General features: G+C 38.8%; 1 protein-coding gene across 5 annotated transcripts in view; it reads left to right on the top strand.

Annotated features, from left to right (window-relative positions):
• Positions 1 to 17,262, top strand: part of LOC141744238 (potassium voltage-gated channel subfamily KQT member 1-like) — a 514,016-nt gene that overhangs the window by 62,871 nt on the left and 433,883 nt on the right. For all 5 annotated transcript variants that reach the window (XM_074589763.1, XM_074589745.1, XM_074589740.1 and 2 more), the window contains exons 8-11: positions 5,283 to 5,393; positions 6,434 to 6,529; positions 7,592 to 7,720; positions 10,256 to 10,418. In XM_074589763.1, the coding sequence (XP_074445864.1) occupies positions 5,283 to 5,393; positions 6,434 to 6,529; positions 7,592 to 7,720; positions 10,256 to 10,418 (499 nt within the window). The remainder of the gene's footprint in view (positions 1 to 5,282; positions 5,394 to 6,433; positions 6,530 to 7,591; positions 7,721 to 10,255; positions 10,419 to 17,262) is intronic.

Raw genomic sequence — 17,262 nt, forward strand, 5'->3', positions numbered from 1 at the left:
GTAATAATGAAGACCTTGCTGCAGGTTACAGGTTCCTGGTTTTTTTAAATAATTCCACGATTCACTGTAAAGGTAAATAGCTCCATCTAAAGCAGCTGGCAAAGCCTCACAGATTCAACTCCTTTGGATATCAACCATCAGTCAGGGTCAGTGCAAATGTCTGGTGAAATAAAGGAAAAAATATCATTAAGAGGAACTGGGATTATGAAAGCATTGTGGTAATTATTGTGTGCATGCCCAGAATCAGTTGAAAATGGAATAGCTAGCTATGAACAGAATAAGAGACCAGAATGTTTCTACACTCCCTTCATATGGCTCTTCTCATCATGTTTCTCACTGTGACTCATGTTTTCCCTCCTTATTAGCTGTTGCACGAACCATCTCTTCTCTTGTCATCCTTTTTCCCCACCAGAGCACCTCATATATTTTATGACTTGGCTGTCTCATTATAACAAACCCAAGCAGATTCATCACATCAGTGTTAGTGACAGAGAAAAATGAGAGGACTAGAACAGATGCAGAGCCACCAACTTCCAGAGAGAGAAGGATATATTTCAAGAGTGATTTGAAACATAATAAACTGGATTTGTTCTTAGACGATAGACTGGAAAAATGCCAATATAGTTATCATGAACTAGCCTGTACAACAATCACTTGTTAAAGTCCTCAATAGATATATGATAAAATTTTCAGACCGTAAAACCTCATGGTTATAGACAAGAGATTAACCTCTAGCTGGTGGAGGAAAGGAATAAATATCCCAGAAGCACAGATTGTGCTATATTTTAAAAGCAAAAGTAAAACAATTAGGGTGTAATTGACATTATGAAAGACACCCCATGTCTACTTTAAGAAAATAAACCAGTACAGAGGTTCACTTATTCAGCTATTATTTGAGTGGTTCGACTCGAATACCAGTGTTGAAGTAACTGAATGCAGTGGAAGGCAGCTACTGTTTCTGTTTTTACTAACGGCCTAGCTACTAATAGTCTGTGAAGTACATTTAATTTAAAGTGGGCCTGCTTGTGGGAACTTCAGTAGCATTAGGGGCTCCCATAAAAGTTTGCGCTAGTTCAGCTATATCTATGAGAAATATGTCATAAATTTTTCTAGCATAGTGAAGTTTCAAAGAGGTTTGTAGCACCATGTGAATTAGAATGACACCAGTGAAAGAAATGGAAAGCGTCTAGTTTATTAATAAGGAGGTCTTAATTCAATATGTTATCATTAAAGGGTGGTGATTCATGTTTGCTCTGCACAATGCCTTTGGTGTTTCATAAAGTAATTCCTAGGCCTGTAAATGCAAAAGGACAGAAATGCCCAAATTCGGACCTGAACGGGAGGGAAGGTGAACCCCTTATCAAACTGAGGGGAGCAAGGTATGGTGGAAAACAAAAAATGATTTTCAGCAATCAGTTTGGGAACTAGCTATGGTTTTTAGCATCTGATTCTGTCCATGTATATTCATGCATAGGTTATTCCTACATGTAATAAAAGTTCCACGTGAAGCCAATGTACTTTTTCTACCTTTCCTTCTTATTTTATTATTTTATCTCTAGTTATCCAGAGCTTGCTTTGTAAGTTGCATCGAATGTTTAGATATGGATTATGAAATATTTTTAAATACTAGAAGCTACAGCCTTGATTTAAGTAGAGAGTAAAAAAATAAGGACAAAAAAGTCAGGATGTGTTTATACAGGCATATTTTGTTAATATTTTGAACTTAATTTGAAAGGAGTTTCCCATTATGAAGACGAACAAATAAATTTAAAATGTGCATTACTTTACGTTGTTGAGGTAGATGATTTGGAATCCATATTTCAAAGTGTATGTATATGCCTTGCAAAGTGTTCAATAGGTTTTGTGGTTGTTTTCCAAAACTTGACTTGTTTTGTGTAAAAGCAAGATAAAATCAGCTTTGTCTTTCTCTAGCTGTGTGAGGCACATGAAGAACACTGTTTAAATTGTTGTTTAAGCTTTCCAGCCCTCTAGGCCCCCTCAGCCTTAGTGAGTCACGGTGCAGGTGCAGTTCACAGCTGGGAACAGTGACAAAGGACAAAGTGAATCAGTTTCTTTTTCTTTTCAAATCTTCTGTAACATAGAAACACAGATGTGGAGTTACTAAGGAGAGAAATTTGATTTCACTTTTGCCTTTCAAAATTGAACCATAGGAAAAAAGTCTTGGTAGCAAGTATTTGAAAGTCTTATGTGTCTGACAAAAACCACAGAGTGTATTGTGGGTAACATTTTGCTCTGAGCAGAAAGTGCAAGCTTGCTGAACTTGATACAAATGACCTGAAAGGTTTAAATATGAAGAAAAGGGAAAATAAAGAATGAATGAGAGTTGGAATTAAATGCTAACTATGTTCACTCACTACAATCAAATGCAAGGTTGTTTCACCTAGATTTGGCTGGCATACAGATTAAATGGCAAAGACATATCAAAAGCTTGTGAAATGTTATATGAAGCCACTTCCAGAAGTTATAGTATGTTAGAACACATGCAAAAGCATTTCCAACAGCGCTGTCAGTCTGCCAGAATTGCAATCCATGTCACAGCAGTTTTTCTGTCCTTTCTGAGTATTTTTTCTTTAGGAAAGAAGAAGGGCATGGAGGAGGCTTCTTTTCTGTTGGCTCTTCCGTGCTCATCTCTTGCTGTTGGTAATGCTTATTGGTTTTGCTGCAAGCTGGACTATTCTGTTCCATTGAACTTGAGTTAAATAGTCCCTCCAGTAAATGGGTGTTAACTGGCAGAAGTACTTGGGATCAATTGCTCAGAATTTCCAGCAATGAATTTCCATGCCAGAGGTAGCAGTTTGACTCCCTGTATATTTAACATGTTTTTTGAGGTATGCAGTTCTGACTCTTCAAACTTCAGGACTCCTGCCTATCTTAAAGCATGTGAGAAGCCCTTTTCACTTCTACTAAATTAGAGTTCTTCCTTTTTTGAAGTGCATTTTCAGAGCCTGCATTAAAGCATGTGCCTACCAGCTGGAATATGCCATAGTAAATCTATGTCAAGAAGGAGGTGTAATTTTTCAAAGCCTAGTTATTAAACATCTCCGAGCAGATAACTAATAACTTTTGGATATACAAGTAGAAAAAGATTCTGGTTGTGATTAAGAAAGCCAGAGAATTACATTGTTTATAATCCTTTCCATGTACTTCAATGCACTAATTAGATTACCCAGAAGGAACCCTCTTAAGGTAGCCAGGGAGAAACTTTCTGAGACATGTTCAGGCACCTGCAGGAATCTGCCAGCCAAATGCCTGCTGTAGAGATGGAAAATCATCTTTTCTGTGGTTACAGCTTTCATGCTGTCTTCCATAGTAACACTAAGGCAACTCAACATCACTGCAGTTTGGTTTTAAGTCCTGAGTGCTGGAGAACTCAAAAAACCAAGAAGCCTTTCATAAGAAAAAAAGAGAGGAAAAGGAAGGAAAAATCCCAGACTTTAAGGGGTCATCTGGGTGCACTGAGGGGCTGAAGTGGCATTAAAGAAACACTGCTTTAACTTCGTCCACTCCCCCCTAATATGTACTGCATTTCAAAGTTGAATTTTGGGGGGGGGGTCTGGTTTAATTTTGGGGCTGGCAAACATGTCTGTTTGTACTGCTGGCAGTACACAACACCTGAGTCACTTCATAGGCAAGCCACATTAAATCTGGACAAACACCTGGCAAGACAGAGCTCCTGCTGAGACCAGTTTGCAGTTCAAAATAACAATATTCATTACAGGATATAGATACTACAAAGTTGACTTCATCAAATGAGAAATTAATGATGAATAAACACAAACCTAATTTTTTTTTTTTAACTTGGAAAAACTCAGTTTGATAGTAGTTGGTAATTTTTTCCCTGCAAATCTTCCTTGCACCTCTTCATAGAACTGCTCAGAGAGGAGGAGGAAATGTATTCTTCCCATGCCTTTATTGCTGATAGTTTCTTCTGAGAAGCCTATTTTTGCATAATATCTAAGTATTTGGCAGCAACTTTTCCCGTAAAAGGCAGTATTGTCACATCTTCTTTTGTAGTCAGTGTAAATTTACATATTCTTTTAAGTCTGTTTTGGCTGCATTTCTGCTACCATTCAAGGCAAAGTGAAGGGAGAGGGACTGGGTTTAGGGCTGGTGCTCCCAAGCAGAAGTACATTTTTTCTATTTAAAGCTCTCCCCAGTGGTTGGTATTGGTGACAGAATTCTTCATTTCCTCATCAGAAGCTTTCCACTTCCCAGGGGTGCAAGTCATCTTTGTCATACCATTTTATGGCAGCATCAGGACTCTGAATAGGCTAAAAAGCCTTAATGGCCCAGACCAGCCACACCTGGGACCACCTGAACACCAATGGCCCAGGGCCTCTTATTTAGGCTCAGCCTGGGCGATGTTAATCCTGGCCTGTGGATGGACTTCCTGGCTTGATGTCAGATGTGCCTCCTTGCCTTATAATCTGGATTCTTGATTAGACCCGGTTACTCTTTCTGTATCTGTTTTGCTTGGGTGCTGGGGGATTGGGTCTGGACTGAGGAGGTACTACCCTGCTTGGCTGTGTTATCCCCCTTGACTCTGGGCTCCTCATCCCTTAGGAAGTACCTGGCCCTTACTGCACCTTGATGGGCAATGAGCAGATCCAGGTGCAGTAGTAAGGTGCATCCTATGTCTGAAACACAATTTTGAGCGGCAAAGAGCTGTATTTGGGGGGGAAGAAAAAAAGCTTAGCGTGGGGCTCAACTGTATTTAGGTCTTGGTTTATTGGCTTATTTACTTTGGGAGATAAAGTGTCCTGGAATGGTTGTGTGTTCCTCCTCCTGCTGTGAAGATTCAGCTGAGTTGGTGTTAGTCCTGTCCCTTTCCCTTCCTGCCAGCACAGCGCATAGCTTACCCTAGGGCAGCTAGCGTCTCTGCCTGACTGCGGAGTTTGGCCAATGTCTGTGCACTGGTTGTGTGCAAGTCAGTGCTTTCAAGGCGCTCTCCTTAGCCCCATGGAACTGCATTTTTAAAAGCAAAAGCAGAAAAACTGCAAGTCTACGGTCTCAAGAACACAGGGCCAATCCTTCCAGTTTGGGAGGGTGGAAGCAGCCAGATACAAACTGTGAGAACAGTTATCCTGAGTCCAGCAGTTAAGTTTAGCATAGTCTTGTGGTTTCCTTATACAGAAATCTAAACACTGTTGATCCATATGTATCTCCTGATACTTCTCTACTTTTTTTTTCTTCCTTTTATTTTTGTGTTTGGGGAAAAAGGGTACGGCATTGCAGTGATCAGGTGTTTGTTTCTGGCCTAGGTAACGGTCACGACAATTGGCTATGGAGACAAAGTTCCCCAGACATGGATTGGGAAGACAATAGCTTCCTGTTTTTCAGTATTTGCTATATCTTTCTTTGCGCTGCCAGCGGTAAGTAGAACTTGGTTTACTTTTTAAACTGTCTGTCTGACTTGGGCTCACAATTAGGTAGTTCTAAACTGGTGCCTTTGATAGCAAATAATGGGGTTGTGTGTTGTTTTGGAATGTTTGTGGACACACACATCCTCAAGTGTATGTTTGTGTATCTGTGCACCCACACATAAATGAGTGAAACTGTTACATCCTTACTGCGGTCATTTCAGAGAGATGTGGCCTAGGAAGGAGATAAGAATGACTTTTAACTATTCGAAGAAATTAAACTATTCGGTGAGGTAAAGAGAAAAAGAACTTTTTATCAGCGTGTCAATGACAGAAGTCAAACTTTCTTTGTTTCTGTTATTTTATGACTATATTGGAAAAATCTGTGGTCCTGTGAGGAGAGGAACACTACCACAAAGAAGAGGTCTAGGAAACTGCATCTCTTTTCCTTCATGGTACTATAAAGCATCTTTGGGCTTTTTGGATCTTCAAATAACGGAATGGGGGGAAAAAAAAGACAGCAGCATCCAAATAATTAGAATACACAATGCATTTCTTCAGTAACTATCAGTTTTAACAGAAATGCTGAAATTATAAAGCATATCTTTGGCTTCTTTGCTCAATTTGCCTGGAAAATCAAACTAGATTCTGGCTTTAGTAGTGGAGATATTTTTGTGGCAAAGAATTAAAGACAAGTGCAAAGAACAGCTATAGATCAGTCACGTGACATTAATATTTGCTTCTCCCACCATTGTGTAGCGTTGCCTTTCGAACACGACCACCTCTGGGAATGCCTCTGACTAATGTTACCTGTGGATCACAGCAATAAACATATGCTGGTTTTTGGAGTTACATGATACCAATATCAATGTGCTCAATTTCAGATTTCTTTGTTGGAATAACTAGATTTCTGTCACCGTGGACATTTGAAAATTCAGAACTTTTTCTAGGAGAGTCTTTTATAAATTGTCTGTTTATTTTGTATGTTAAGTAGTTGGTTTAGGCATGTGAATCCATGTTGGAGTCTGACTAGTAATTTTGCTTATATTTAGGGTATTCTGGGGTCTGGTTTTGCCTTGAAAGTACAGCAGAAGCAACGTCAGAAGCATTTCAACAGACAAATCCCAGCTGCAGCTTCTCTAATTCAGGTAAGGCCCCTAACAGTGAAATGCTTAGGAGGGTATTAGAGAGGGAGCATGGCCTAGTAGTTAAAGTCCTGAGAATCACAGTTACTGCACTTTATTATAAATCTACAATTTGTGTTGAACAGGAACAGGCTGCCCAGGGAGGTTGTGGAGTCCCCTTCTCTGGAGATTTTCAAGACCCGCCTGGATGCAGCCCTGAGGGATGTGCTTTAGGCAATCCTGCTCTAGCAGGAGAGTTGGACTAGATGATCTCTAGAGGTCCCTTCCAACTCTGAAGATTCCGTGATTCCGTGTTTAACCACTTTGTCTTTTTCGTCTACTTCAGTCACTAGAGAGAATTAGAACTAGCCTGTTCCCCCTCTTATGAGTGAGCACAGGAGGCTTTACTAAGCTGATATTCACAAGCATAATGACCTTAACTGGATGCCATGAGTCTATTTCACAAAATAGTAAAAGCTCTTCATTATAATCTTTAATTCCTAACTGCCTTTTTATATTCCCTTAGGTCCTCTGCATCTGCCAGATGCTGAGGTGATGAATGTGTACACATACATGTGTATACACGCACCTCAGTTTAGAAAAATGTCCCTGCATAGCATTCTATATGATAATAGAAAGAATAATGCAATAGCATGGTGCACAAATACTGAAATGTGGCACACTGCAGAAAAAGGGAAACAGCAGTATTAGATGACACTCGTTGGCATTCACTTTTATGGGGGTTGTTTGATTTTTTTACTTTTTTTTTTTTACTGTGGGCAAGGTTAGACCCCAGCTCTTAGGGAGATCACTACAAAGAGCATACTTAAGATCACTGTGTGCCAAGTGTACGTTTCCTGGTGCAAATTATACTCGACACAGTTATACACAGGGAAGAGTGTATTTTATTAGGCGTGGTGTTGTGTGGTATAGCACAGCAATTGCAGTCAGAACCCTTTGCAGTGTTTTTACATTGATCGAAGAATGCTGTCGGTTTGATTTGAAGCAAAATCTAACTTAGCTGTCCTGCAAGTACAACAGTGACTGCTTATTCACCGAAATTATTGGGTTTGGGTTTTATTATAGACGCTGTGGCGGTGCTATGCAGCAGAGAAATCCTGCAGTTCTACAGCAACATGGAAGATCTATGTTACACCGCCAGTGCAAAATCCAAAAAAAACACCAGCGCCATCTAGCCCTAGTCTGAGAAAACAGGTAATGGAGAGTTGGCAGAGCTCTGTTCTGTTCTTGCTTTTAATTTGATTGGGATAACTTGCAAAAATCCTTGTGAAGTGCCCAAAGAACTTGGAGAACTGAAAGCTGTTTGTAATGGGACATGTGATTGTTTTCCTCATGCCACAGTGCGATTAATTTTCCTTGAAATATTCCTGAGGGACAGTGAAACTTAAATTTGACCTGGTGGTCTGGCAGGTGCTGATTCTTCATTGTTTTATCCACTTTGAAGTCTTCTTTACCTTCTCAAAGGGCAGTGTAAGTCACTGATGACACTTAACCATTTTGCATAGTAGTTCATACAGAAGGAATGGAGAAAGCTAGTTTAAAAATTTATGTTTGCCTTCAACATGTGGCTGACAGTATCTACGCTTGTCTTGCTCAAATACTTCTCTCCATGGTACTTTTCTTTGTGTCTGTGTGTAGAAATTTGGACAAATTCCTGAGCTGTGGCTGCAGAAGAGTGAAATAGTGTTTGTCAGGTGGGATTGCTGAAACATAGTTAGGTAGTTTCATTGGCGAGCTTGCCTAGCCTTCAGCCACCCCTTCTGGAAAGGCCCAGGTCTGCAGCAGGCCTAGCTCAAATACCCAGGGTTTCTAAAGTGATGTTAGAGGCCTGGTTTTAGGTAGTGAAGTCCCACTGATGCCTATTGCCCAGCAGAGAATTGCAGTACGATTTCCACGCAGCACGTGTAGAAAGCTTTATCAGTGTGATCTGTGTACGTGTATATAGAATCATAGAATTGCCTAGGTTGGAAGGGACCTTTCAGATCATCTAGTCCAACCATCAGCCTAACACTGACAAAATGTTTTGGTGTTACAGCAGTACAACCTACTCGGTGCTGAGCAGAGGGTCTCATAGCAAAGTTACAATCTCGTCCTTAACTAGAGGCAGAAAAACTGTGAAGAAAGAAAAGGGTGAAGCTGAAGTAAGGCTGGGTAGTACGTTTTGCTGAACAGCAGGCAAACCATGGTGGGAGAGCTGAAAAAAATTTCTAGCTTTTAGTGCCCTTAGTATTTTCCCTCTCTTTTCTCTAGTGAGAGGGACTTCCCTAATATATTATTAAACCTGAACTTCCCTGTGAACTGCTAACCCTAATTCAAGAACATAGTAATGGTTCTTTCATCTCTTACCAAGGGACTATCTTGTCTTGCTAAAAGAGACTAGTTCGTTCTTTCTCTACCTAGCCTCTTATTTTAAAGACTTCACTGTGTATTGATCATGTCGTGCACGTTGCAGCTTTTTATTCTCCAGAGAATTCCTAGTTTCTTTTCCTGCTATGAGAGCCCATAATCTTTCCTTTAGGAGCATTTTGATGCATGGTAGTGCATCCACTGTCTACAATAAATGCCCATTTCTACTATTTTTCATGTCCTGTTTGATTAATTTTGAACACGCTTTTGTTTAATTGCTGCAGAACTGAACACAAGAATGAATTCCAAAAGACTGAATACAGACTGTAATAAATTAGAATTGGTTTACTTAGACCAAGTAGCATTGTCCCATTTGTGAATATATTGAGTCTGCAGCTGTTTGTCTTGATACGTGCAAATATTCATTCTCTTTGCTGATCTCAGCTAACTGCTTAGTGGTCACATCAGAGGCCAGAGTACTCTGCAGAATTGAGTGCAGTAGCCCTAGATCTCAGCTCCTTGTCAGAAGGTTACTGGAGCATCAGGCAAGTTAACGTATGCCTCTTATCTCTGTTTTGAGATGTGAGAGTAGTAGAACCAGGTGGGACTAGAGCCAAAGGGTAGGCAGTCATGAAGACTGGAAATAAATGCTATGTTGTGAGAAGCAGTATTTATATAGCTAGGTGGTGGCATCATGCAGGAGGTAGACAGCACAGGCTGTGTAGTCAGTATGTGAGTGGCTGTTTTGTTGGTCACTTCTAGTCACAAGGGCAAATGGAGACCAGCCTTGAAACCAGTTAAATTCAAACCTTCATTTTTCATTCTTATGTACCAACTGTAGGGTGTTTAATAAACACTGCCTCTTAGGCTTCCAAAATCAGGAGAACTTCAATTTTTGAGGCAGGAGGAAGGATTTATCTTCTCCTGGTGTGCCTAATTCAGCCTTTTTGGTAAAAGGTGAAATCTTCTGTAGTTGAAAAGACTGCACAGTGCCTAGCTCATAATTCAAAATCTATGGTTATGTTTAATTAGAACTTCAGAAAGATGTTACAGCTAAGCTGTTGTGTACTCAAGTGATTAGTATTTTGAGTGCCTTGAGTTTTGGACCCAGTTTGAGAAATTTTACTTGAGACCTGATTTTCAGAATGCGTTAGACATTTTCTCCTGAGAATGAAATCAGATTTAAGTTGATAATTCAGAATCAGCCACTTTGAAACATTAACCAAGGATGTAACACTTTCACTGAATTTCAATTGCATTCTTTAAAAAAAAGACAAAATAAAGTACAAACTCAAATGAATTTACTGCATAGTGAAATTCATATGTGTACTTTTCTGGTTTTGATAAGTATCTTCTGATACCATCCCATTTCTGCTACCACAGGCAAGAAGATACAAAAGAAAAGGGAAACTAGGCTGTGGTAACGGTTCTGCACCTGTGATAAACCCAGGAGAGAATGCCTTGTCTATTCCTCAGATCACTCATGATCACATTGATGAACAAGAAGACAAAAAAGATGTGTCTTTCTACATTGATGAACCAGGAGGTAATTTACTTTCACTTATGTTCAGTTTGGCATTTTTTAAGTGAAAATGTTAAAGTGACTTGAACTGATGAAGGGAAAATGTCTGTGAAGAAATAATTTAAAACTAATCAGTAATGCAAGATACCTCAAACCAAGGGCAATTACATAACAAAAACAGGGAGACACAAATTAAAGGAAATCTGTAGATTCATATGGTGTGAACACTAAAAGAGCTGTCTTTGTTTACCAAAGTTAACTCAATTAAGATTTTGGACATAGCATTAATTTTACTTTTTTGAACTATCTCAGAGCTGGATGGAAAACTTTCTCAGATCTACCCCACCTTTAAACTTTACCTCACATAGAGCCTGAAGGAAGGAAAATAAACAGGAAACATATCTTTACATTTTTACAGCACTGTCTTAAACATTGTGCAAATAAATTGTGATAGGAACAGCGAAATATTTTTATGCCTATGTCAACCAAGAGGCTTTGGTAAGTGGGGTTTTTTCTTGCTTCATTTAAAGTATTGTGTGTTGCTGTAAGTGGCTGTTGTATTTCAACCTGGAAATTTCAACCTGGCTGAATTTCACTGCTGAGCTAAAATACTGCTTTGTTTGTAATTTTTTTTTTTTTTTTAATTTTGTAGTGGAAATGTGGCTATGAGATAGTATTGTTTACTATGAAGTGAGGGGTTTTTTGCAAAGCTAATTTTTCTGCCTTTGTGTTGATATCCTTTGTCTGATGGGGTTGGGGAAACTTGTGCTTGTTCTGGATCTGCTAAATCTTTAGCTCAAGGGGAGATTGTTTCCTCATAGTCTGAGGAGTTATGTTCCATACCCAGAGGCATGCAAAGCCTTGCCAAGTTAACTGAGGTATCCAAAGATGCTGGCTCTAGTCAAAGGTATGTTATCATGTGGTGCTTTGACTTAGGTTTTCATCTGTCTTTGATAAACCTGAACATGGACTCTGTATAAAATTGCTACTTTTATGTGACATTGAAGCTGACACACAATTTCAGCCTGGAGAGAGTATGGCTGCAGTCTTGATGTGATGGTTTCTTTATTAAAAAGTACTTCAAATATTTTTGCTCCCAGAGGGAATATGTAGCGTCTTCTGTGTTGAACACAATCAAAAGTAGGAGTTTCACTCAGTTGTTCTGACTTTACAGACTTGCTAGGTTGTATTGTCAATGCAACCGATGTCATCCATGCTAGAGCAGTCACTCAGATGTGGAATAGCAGGGAGATGAGAGCTGTGGCATGTTGAGGTACATCTGCAAGGGGTAGGAGCATCTGCCTCCCATAGGGATTTAGAAAGACTTTCAAGCCTCTGCTTCGTGCAAGAGATAGCCATGAACTGCCATTGTGGGAGGAAGAGTTTCTTGCACTGATGGAGGTTTTCATTACCCCTCATGTTCTTTCTTATGACTTATAATCTTGTGTAAATCATCTATCTGTCTATTTGAGGTCAGAATGCTTTTCAGAAATGGTGGATTTTTAATTGTTGTTTGACATTTCCAGTGATTTTGTAGGGTTCTGTGAAAGGGGACAAAAGGTGTGACAAAGGTGTGGCTTATAAATAAAGTTGCTGCTTTAACTACATTTCTCTGAACAGAATTCTATGTTCATTCACACATGTTTATTAGAGCTCTGCAGCTTTCCTTGCTGACCATGTAATAGCAGATTTTGCTGAGTGTCTTTTGATATTGTGGTATCAGTCAGTGATGGACAGAAGCAGCAAAGCGTTGTGTAGCTTCTAACAGTCCTGAACAGTTAAGATGTTGAAGACTATTGTTGTCTGTATTGATGACCCTGCCAGCGCACATTTATTCACTTAAGCTATGTTCCTTGAATGTTCATAGTTAGTCTGAGCAAAGCTCTGTGCATCAGAGGAAAGAGATTGAAAAGACAAGCCTGTATCTTTTTCTGCCTGACAGCTTGGCAACAGAGGAAAATAAAATATTTTTTTTCACTTTTTCTGAAAATGATTTCTTGTACTCTTATTATAGCTGGTCTAATTTATTCTAGTTCTGAGAGAAAGCCATGCATATTATTCCCTTGCCAATTAAGTTTTATCTATTTTTCATTTTCTTTCACGTTTTCTTTTAGACAGCGTCAGGCGTAAGTCACACTTAATTTGATTGTCTGATTTATTCCTTCTGTTGCAAATCTTCCAGGAATGTAGTTGGCTAACTCGATTGCTCAATTGACTGAACATTCTTGACACCTCTCAAAAGTTTAAACCTGATTTCTCTCAGTGAAGCTCTCCTTGCCAGAATTAATATTCTTCTATTCTTGGGAAGTGGAAGTACTAGGCTTCAGGCTTGTAAATGGTGGTATTTTTTTCCTCTCTTAAAAAGCTGAAAGTAGAAGAGACAGAGAAAATAATTTAAAAAGGCAATTGAAAAGGGCCATGCCAGCTTCTATTTCAGTATTGCTAGAGTGGAATACTTTATTCATTGGTTGTGGAGCTGGATGTTTTACAGATGATGGCAAACTTCAAGATTGAATTAGATCACTTTTCATAGGCCTGACCTAGGAGGAGCAGAGCTGTTGCTTTAATGCTGCTCTTCTAGTCGGCTGCTCCAGTCAGATGTGAGAGAGACTGTAGGGAGACCTGAAACAAATGCCTGGCAAGTGCAGAAATAGACTGAAATTAAGTTAAAATTTCCTTGATAAAGGAGAGTTTTACCTTAATTCAGGATCTGCATTGTGTGAGCACACCTTTTTTTTTTTTTTTTCATGAAAGCAGGGTTTTTCTTAGGATATCCTGCTAATGTATCTATGTCCACCTGGTATCCTTAAAACTTGCATAGGAGGCATATCTTTCAAAGTTTGGCAAAAATGCTTTCCTTTTCTATATGAAGGTTTGAGAAAGGGGAAGCCTTATAAAGCCTGTAGATATGATCGATATTAATTATTGAAATAAAATGAGATTAACTGATTGAGATAAAAATGAGATAATTGTGTATGTGTAATAAAAAACATGTATTGGATAGTGCATAGTGTAGAAGCTAAATCTTTATGTGCCATAAATAATGGAATCTTGAAGCAAACACCTGATAATCTAAAAGAAAAACAGTTTGCACTTGGTTCTACACCATGCATGGGGTTTAGGATCTGACGAACCCCATCTTCAGTAACCGTAAGAACTTGACCATCCTTGCAGAAATGGAAAGGCCGAAAGTTTTCCACAACAATAGATTCCTTGTTTGAAGTCAAACTTCTCACAATGAGGAAGCTATTTAGAAAGACATTAAAAAGGATCAGCTAAAGCAAACATGGATTTAAGAAAAAAAGGTCTGGAAAATAACTGTGATGCTGAAGATACTCTAGTACAGCATATTCTTTTCATGGATATCTATTGCTTCTACTGAGGAACTCTTTCATACCAGGGTGTATGGTTTAATTTTTTCCTGTAGTGATTTAAAGCCCTCAGTGATTTCATTCTCACCTGAGATTATAGCCATAATTGTTCTCTGTAGTCTTGAAACTGATCTTTACCTGTACTTCTGTCAACCATGGTGCACACACTCCCCTGCAACAGGGTGTGTTACCAGAATGACGACATGTATGAACTCTCTGGCATTGTTAATGTTCCTGTAAGATTTAAGAAGGCACTTAAATACCAAGATGGTAGTTATTTATGATAGCAAGAGTGAGTGGCAGGTCATAAAGATGGATCTAAATAGAAGAAAAACAAATAACACTTGAGTGTAACTGAAATCTTTTACATGCACTTGAGTTTCATCTTCAAATAACAGCTATTCAGTGCAGTGAATAGCTTCCCAAAATGAACTGAATACATGTTTCGTAATGTGTTTTATTAGGGAGGAAAAAATTACAAAAATGTGAGAGTTTTTGGACCCTGAGGGTCAGCCTTCTGGGACATCTCCAGCAGATGGAATATATTATTCTCTGTCAGTTATTTTAGGTTGTATACACAACTCATTATTGTAAAATTTGTCAAAGTCACAAGACTCTCACAGTGATAAATCTTTGCTGGAGTAAAAACAAAATTCCCTATTTATCACTATGCTTTTCTGTTTGCTTTTTGGAGTTTTTTACATGCTGACAATTCCACCCCACCCCCGCGTATTTAAAGCAAAACTGCACAAAAGTAACTTTTCACCAGGAGACGGGAGAGAAATGTTATTTTCTATGACCCCCAGAATACCTTTGTAAACTCTCTTATATGAAGTGTGTAACAGTGTTAATGCTGATTTACGCTCTCTGTAATGCTAGTTTGGATGCTGACATTCCAGAATTCACCTATCTAGTAATGGGTTGGTTGTTTCTGGAAAATGGTTGCATTTCCATTGGGGAAAAAGGGCTGCTTTCCTTCAGTGGTGTAGATGGATTACAATCTGCCGTACATACAAAGAAGCAAACATATTAAATGAAGTGGCTTCATAGATTCCAGTGCTGACAAGCTGAGTGAAAGGTGAGGAAAAAACATGTGGCTAAAATTAACAGAATAAAGCAAACACCGAAGCTTTTGAGGGTCTGCATAACTGTCAGTAAGTCAGAAAAGCATAAATACAAAGATATACTCCAAATTAGCAAGAGAAAGTATCCAGATACCATGCTTCTGAAAAACGTCATGCTCTTTAAGTAGGTGACTTTAGCAGATGCTGGTGGTTTTGCTGTGAGAATCTATGTTCAGCATAGGGCTGTTTAACCTCTGAATTTGTCAGTCAGTTCAGGACTTGTAGGTACTAATGGTACTTGCCTGTGAGTAAGAATTGTGGAAATATATTTGTACACCTTTACTAGAAAGTTTTCAGTTTTTACCATTTCAGCCCTGGCAGTCCTGAGTGAGAACATTCAGTGAATTCTGTGGTAGAACTGGGGGTGGTGGGTGGTGTAAGGGGAGATGGAGGCTGAGAGGAAGAGAACAGCTGCCCCTGCCAAACCCACTCTTACTGCTGATTAAATCAGGCAGCTTTTGAGGTTTAAAAATTTATTTTTGTTCTGCATTTATTCAGCTCCCTGTTCTGCCTGATTTAGGACCAGAGTTTAGATCACCAGTCCCACCGGACTTGGGCAGGGACTTTGTACCAGATGGTCCCAGAGACCATGGGAGTGCATAGTGAGAGATGGTATTTGCAGCGCTCTCAAACTTTTTCTGATTAGTAATGTCAATAAAACTGAGTTTAGACTTTTTTTATCCAGAAAACATTTTTGCCTCATCAAGGACAGTACATTTAGATGAAACTTCATTCTGTTGAAAATGTTTCAACTAACTTCAGTTGTGATGCAAGACTGAATTTAGCTGTTCAGTAGCAAAAGAAAATTTCTCAGTTATGGCAGGGAGACTTTATGATGAAGTTGGCTTAGAATAAGCACATGGTGAATGACAAGTTTGTGCTATAGAGTTAAAAAAAAAAACAATTGAGCAAGAGAAGTCCTGTCCACCATGGACTACTGGCAGTGGTGTTTCTGGTAAAGTTGACTATTAGAACTGGAAAAAAGACACTACCAGCACAGCAGTGGGGAAAAAAATAACTGTGAACTGAAAAGGAGGGCATACCCCAGGATAGGATGTTTTGTTGACAAAAGTTAATATTTCAGATTACTGTTAAAATCATAAAAATGTAGAAAATTACAGGAGCGAATAAATTATATTTGAGTCAACATGTTGCCTAATAATGAAAAAAAGGCAACTTTAAAAAGTGAGATTAAATGGATCTAATAAATTTTATAGTTTTGGTAAGCTGTTTCACAGTACTGATGTGGTCCTGATAACTTTTTCTTTCTGATCCAGAATATACATTGTGATAGTCTTGCTAAGTAAGTCTCTGGGCAACAGAAGGAAGGAAGAAAATCCAAGACCCTGTCATGAGAGTGTCAAGGGAGAATTCAGCTGTTGACCATAAAGACAGAAAATCAGTTTTTCTTTTATGTTTGAGCAACCAGCAGAATGTTCTCACAATACAGGACCTTGTGGAGTTTTCCTGACATCTGTGTCTGAAGGAATGCACTGGAAAAAACTATAGTTCAGCTAAGTCTTCAGTAGCCTTGGTACAGAAGATGGAGAGTAGAAGCAGAGGAGAGCCTGCTCTACCTTTGAGTTGTACTGAGATTTGATTAAAAATATGAAAGGCCTGTTGGAGAGTAACCATAAAATGATAGACTTAGCCAGCCTTGGGAAGAAGAGAGAAATGAAATAGTTATTGGACTTTAAGAATGGAAACTCAGAATTAATAGATAAGGTATGATGAGAAGCAAGAATAAGAAGTGTTGTGCTCAAAGTCCTCTTTATAAGAAAGAGGAAGCACACATTATAAAAGTAAAACTAGAATTTAGGGGTAGTATAACTGAAATTTTTAAATCTAATTACTATTGGTCCAGATCTAATTGTTACCCAAAAAATCAAATACAGTATTTTTTTGCATATTTAAAAAGTTACAGTAATAGTAAAAATACAATTTAAACTCTAACATATACTTCTCAATTTCTACCTATTTTCCTGGCATTTATGCTCATCCTTCCACTGCTCCTCTGGGTCCTGACATTTCATTTGCTGCAGAAATGAAAGGCAGAAGGGGAAGTGTTACAATGAGTTGTTGAAATCTGGTGTCCTTCGTAGGGAGGAGTATGATGTTTGTGGTGATAGCTGCTTCTTCCTCTCCCGGGATCCACTTGGGATCGCTTATAAATGTTTCCTAAGGCACTCTTACATATTTCCTCGTTGGTGTGCAGCTCCAGGTTTCATCTGAATTTACTGTATATGTTCCCTTTTACATATGTGAAATAGTATTTCTTTGTTCTCTGTTACCCTTAAAAACAGTTTTGTCCTGCTCCAGGATTACATTTTTCTTTAACTGACCATTAGTTAATTGCTTGTAGCTGTGGGTTCT

This window comes from Larus michahellis, chromosome 1 (assembly GCF_964199755.1).
Source record: "Larus michahellis chromosome 1, bLarMic1.1, whole genome shotgun sequence".
NCBI lineage: Eukaryota > Metazoa > Chordata > Aves > Charadriiformes > Laridae > Larus > Larus michahellis.